Source organism: Seriola lalandi, unplaced genomic scaffold (genome assembly GCF_002814215.2).
Source record: "Seriola lalandi dorsalis isolate HSWRI2012SDOR001 ecotype SW California unplaced genomic scaffold, Sedor1 jcf7180002054816, whole genome shotgun sequence".
Taxonomy (NCBI): domain Eukaryota; kingdom Metazoa; phylum Chordata; class Actinopteri; order Carangiformes; family Carangidae; genus Seriola; species Seriola lalandi.
Window position 1 is genome coordinate 10322 of NW_019525369.1, and position 5684 is coordinate 16005.

The window sequence follows — 5684 nt, forward strand, 5'->3', positions numbered from 1 at the left end:
ACGTCTGAGCTCGTGTACGCAAATCTGAATTTGCGGTGCAGCACAGCAACATCTGTCTGAGTCTGAAAATAATTATTAAACAAACCTCAGCTGTCATTAGCATAAACAATCACATATTTATAACAGATCAAAACGGATTCTTAAAACGAATAAAACAAGATAAAAAAATTGAATTTTAATAAAGCCCTCGTTTATTTACTGATACCACTTTTTTGAACAATAAAACAATATGATAGGCTAAATAGCCTAACATGACATCTAATTATTGCACGTTAAATTTTGAAATAATAATAAATACAAGCAGAAATGTGTGTTTGCAAATTAACTCGTGGCAAAATTTTGTAATTGTTTTTTGTTTTTTCCGATGGGTATGACACAACTGGAACAACAATTAAAAGCATCTGGTGAGATAATCATTGTTGCACTGTGGTTGGTCAGATGTTTACTCACTCCCCTATTTAAACAGATGCTTTGACAGTTATCAAATCATAACGATGGCAGATTTACTCGTTTTGGAGGAACAATACGCGCGTGTCAGACGTGAGCGCGTTTTCAGAGACCGCAGGGATCTCCAGATTGCTGGGTTTCCAAATTTGGTTGGAGCAATTGATTGCACTCGTGCGTCTGAAGGAACCATCCATGAATGATTACGCATTCATCAATCGCAAAAACTACCACTCTATAAATGTACAGGTGATTTGTGATGCCAAGCTATCACTTTTAAACGTGGTGGCCAGGTGGCCGGGGGGGGACACACGATTCTTTTATTTTTCAAAACAGCTGTGTTGGCGCGCGGCTGCAGGAGGCGGCACTGCAGAGCCAAACTCATCTCCGTCACCCTCTTCCACACAGCAGTTTTATGAGCTCCTGTGATCCCACTCTTCAGACTGCCAAAAAACACATCCTTATTTTGCGCCACCTCGGATGTCAGGATGTCGATCTCCATCTCTGAAAAGTTTAGTTTTTTGCCAGTAACTCTTCTCTCCAAGTTTGACCTTAGTGGGCGAGGCCTCCGAACCAGGAATATTTAAGGGCGTAACATGTTAATGACGATCGAATTCACCCGCCGCATTTATCAAGACCCGATCATTCGTACGCTGGGATTGGTCAGATACGAATGTTTCATGAATCACACTTGGATCCTATCGTACGACCAATTCTGCGCTCAGAACTGCGCCTGTTTTCACGCAAGAATGTTTTTACACCTTACGATACTATGACCTTTTTATACATTACAATACTATGATGTTTTTATGTCTTAATATACTATGTCATTGTTATGCCTTACTATACTATGATGTTTTTATGTCTTAATATACTATGTCATTGTTATGCCTTACTATACTATGATGTTTTTATGACATTTTTATGCCTTTTTTATTAACCTTTATGAAAAGTGCTATACAAAGGTTGATTGATTGATTGATTTTTTTTGTTGTTTTGCCTACTATACTATGAAGTTTTTATGACCTTATTCTCCTTATTATAACTTCTTCTGTGGTATTTAACCCTGCAGATAGTTTTGAGGACAAAGGGTTTGTTCACCCAAATTTCTTCTTTACCTTCTTCTGTGGTATTTAACCCTGCAGATAGTTTTGAATTTATTTCCCATTATGAGGTCTGTCTCTGAGATTTCTGCCTCCTGCCCAGAACGATGAAGGTCCAGTGTCCCTGCTACAGGTTTGTTCATTTTTACCTCCATTGTACTGGGGTGGTGTCAGAAATGTCAGACAAACATCTCAAAACCTGAACCGTAAAACCAAAACTGTTGCATGTTTGGATACCAGAGGTAAGAAAATGCCTATAACAGACCCTTTAACCACAGTCATTATTATTAATGAAAAAGAAGCTACAGATACATCATCTCATTGACACAAAACAATGTCATATCTTTCCACACAATAGATGCTTTAATACTCTGTGACAGGACACTCACATCACACTGTCAGCACATAAAGTTAATGTTGCATACAGTTTCCAACATTATCCGAAACAGCAGGACCCTACTCACAAATAACCACTGGAAGATGCCACGTACAAAAGCCCAGGGTGGATACAGCAAACGCAAGACCACACACACTCATACACAGAGTTAGCAGGTGACAGGACACAAACACACAGCCAGCTCCGCCTAAAGCCTTACAGTTAACCTACTGTAGGTCACATTTCTCAGTCAAAATGGTGGATGTTTTTCAAGGTGTGAACAAGCGTCAGACTGCTAGCATGTGCTCCTCCTAGCATAAATTCCCTCTTTAAAAGCAGCTTTAGGGGATTACATTACATTACAATAATTATTGGGCTCAAAGTGCTGTAGAAAATAAATATGACAAGAGCGAGACTTTAAATGCATAACCCACCTCAGCCTCCTTTATGCAACACAGATGTTTGCTAAGTATCTTTAAAAAAAATATAGATATAGCTACATTTCCAGGACTAAAACGTGAATACTTGTACAGTACATAAGGAGGAATGCATATATATAATAATGTATATAATAACTATGATTGGGGATCAAGAAAATACAATGTTAGTGCTGCTAGCTACATAAAGAGCTCTATTCCAAATGACTACCCTCAAATTTGATGTCATCTTAAGATCCCTTCTGAAAAGTGCCATGACTTAATCATACAATACAACTTTTTAATGTCACCTACTAAATTTTAAAATCAGCCTTAATTTATTTGCAATCAATCAGCAGTCAGTCAGTCATTGTGTGAGCAGCCATCACTGTTTTGTGAAGCTAGTTTCATGTTGGGGTGTCGCTCGCTGTTGCCGGCAGGGCAGCGGTTCAGATGGCCGATGAGGTTTTGGTCTCTTTGGGTCGGAGCCGGGCCACGTGCTCCAGCTGGCCGGAGTCGGACACGTCGTAGCTCGTCTTGTACTTGGCCAGGATTTTCATCAGTGGGCGGAGCTTCAGCCACCACTGCTCCTTAGGGATCCTGTGGCTGAAAGGACAAAGTATGAGGACAGCATTATCTCATCTAAAATCTACATTTTTCTTTCTCACAGCAAGAAATTAAATATTATTAAATATTAAAAATATTAAATGAAAACAATAAATATTTTTTATGTTGTTAAATTCACTGTTTGATAAAGTCTAATATCTGCACCGAGAAGATTCACATAGTGACGTCATGTTACAGTTTGGGGGGCAAATGTTACCTACATCTATTTGCATAGAATATTTATTTATTTATTTATTTATTTTTTTTTTTTTTTTAAATCAACCACCACAGATTAAAACAGACAATTGACAATTTGAATGCTGGACAATAATTTAGTTACCCCTGACATCTTCTTTGATGTAAGAGCACTCTTATTTCTGTATATTTATGTATCTTGGAAACACTTTAAAAACTCAATAAAGATAATGTTGGGGAAAAAAAACAGACAATTGAAAAGGTCTCTTTGCAGATTAATATTTTAAAGCAATCATATTTGCACAAAGAGATGGAGAAGGTGGAAACGGCAACTGAGGCTTTAAAGAAAACAAACGAGAAAGGAAGTGAACATATTTCCTGAAAATGTGCAACTATTCCTTAAGCTATTGTTCAATAAGCGCCATATTTAAGTTTGTTAAGTTTATTTGACTTTTTTAGTCTTTAAGTCAAGGAGCTGCATTGCTAGAGATCATAAGCATTTTTTTCTTACACAAAGTCAGTCTCGTCCCGGAGCTGTGACACAGGCTGGAAGACCAGAGCTCTGCGCCGCATCCCCAACAGACACGCAGTTTCCTCCGAGTTAGCAAACACTCGCCCTGCAGTGAGGACAAGCGTTAGCCTTTATAACCCACGCCCTTGCATAGACACACTGCATTTTGATCTTACACACCCCTGATGAATCCAGAAAAACAAGGAACTATAACATCCTCGTCAAATCCAGGAGATGAGTTTTGATTTACCTCCTTTGTAAGAGTCTTTGAGCGTCTGCGTGATCCACTGGATGGCTTTAGCAGCAACTTTGGTGCCAAAGTTTCTATCAAATGGAGATGGAGCTCCTCCCTGTGAGAAGCAAAGAGAATATTCTTCTGTTTACAATAAGGCTGTGAAATAAGACATTTGTTAATATATATAGTGTATATAGTTTAATGCAATTAACTGTATTTATGTATGTATATATATATATATATATATATACATATACATACACATACACACACACACACACACACACACATCATATCAGACATAACTCCACAAATTTAAAACAAAACTTCAGAGTCTGATTTTCTTAGGTATTGATCAGTTTCCTTTTGATAACAGAAATCTGTTAAACAGTAAAACAATGTTATTGAATTATTGCCAGCCCTCATTCACAATTTATTTTATGGACTGTGTTGTGTCACAGTTTTAGGATGGTTCCCTACATCATAGGTACATTTACTTTAACTGGTGAAAACAAAACATCTACAGTGTGTGTGTGTGTGTGTGTGTGTGTGTGTGTGTGTGTGTGTGTCCAACCTGCTGCATGTGGCCAAGGATGTTCTTCCTGCAGTCGAACACTCCCCGACCCTCCTCAGTGTACAGCTGGTAGACGAAATCAGTGGTGAAGTTCTCGTTGCAGTTCTCATTCCTGCAACACGAGACATGAACAAGGGCAGCAGGTCAGCTAAAGGCTCAGTTCACTGAAATAACAAAAAAATGATACCAACCTACTGTAAAGTTTTCTTTAGACCTACTTTCTACCCAAGAAAATAGTTCCTGTGAAAACTGTTGACAGTGTGAGTAACCATTGATTTTTTTTTTCATGGCTGGGAGCAACACAAATGATGGATCCCTCAGAACCTGCACACACTATTTGGTGGACCAGCCCTTCAGCTCAGTGCTAACGTGCCCTTGAGCCAGAGCATCAGTCTACCATCCACTGCAACCTGCAGACACACTTGTGATGTAATGCACCAAGAGTGTGTCTCGTAATAATGAAATTATGGCTGTGCAAACCTCAGCACAGACGCACAATGTCACCTACACACTGTCCAAAATACTACATGTGTCCTATTTCCACAGACCTGCATCCTGCTGGGAGCAATTTAAACAGTGTGATGGTGCAGTGGACTAAAATAGCCACGACAGACGACATGAGATCATGTCTGAGAGGTCGATCTGATGTCAAACACATGTTCAGAAGAAGTAGTTTTAGATATTACTTATTTAAAATAATGCGTCACAAAACAAAAATGTAGAGTATTTTACACTCCATTTGACACGTTCTCAGTCCTGCACACACACACACACAAACACACACACACACACACACACACACTCCTATTCAAAAGCCGTGAGGAAAACCGTGTGTGTGGCAAGGTAATGACAAGGAAACAGCAGCTTGGAAATGTTAACATGTATGTGGAAAAAGAAGAAGAAATTGACTGGTATGAGAGGTGCGAGCCTCACCTGAGCACTAAGCCTCTCTGGATGCTCGTCTTCATCTTCTGCGTCAGATGCTCCACGTTGGCCTGAAAACACAGAGTGAAGCCTCACATTAAACCGGAGCAACGGCGGCGTGCAATCTTCACGAGCAGCCGACACAGCTGCAAATCACACACCTCCGTCTCGCCCCAGAGCGGAGAGGTGCAGGGTGGCATTTACACCATCAGGGGGCGCCAACTCAGCTGTTTCCACCCTTTACTATAACACAAAGGTTTGTCTGGGAGCCCTCTCCTCTCTTGTGTTATATTAACTTTA

The 5684-nt window shown here is 39.7% G+C and overlaps 1 protein-coding gene across 5 annotated transcripts in view; it reads right to left on the reverse strand.

Moving 5' to 3' along the window:
* Positions 1–1887: 1887 nt before the first annotated feature.
* LOC111669756 (ATP-dependent 6-phosphofructokinase, platelet type-like) overlaps positions 1888–5684 on the reverse strand; it is a 32577-nt gene continuing 28780 nt past the window's right edge. For all 5 annotated transcript variants that reach the window (XM_087179278.1, XM_023426208.2, XM_087179279.1 and 2 more), the window contains 5 exons: positions 5394–5455; positions 4461–4572; positions 3902–4001; positions 3652–3757; positions 1888–2945 (listed from right to left, as the gene is read on the reverse strand). In XM_087179278.1, the coding sequence (XP_087035404.1) occupies positions 2789–2945; positions 3652–3757; positions 3902–4001; positions 4461–4572; positions 5394–5455 (537 nt within the window). In that variant the 3' untranslated portion in view covers positions 1888–2788. The remainder of the gene's footprint in view (positions 2946–3651; positions 3758–3901; positions 4002–4460; positions 4573–5393; positions 5456–5684) is intronic.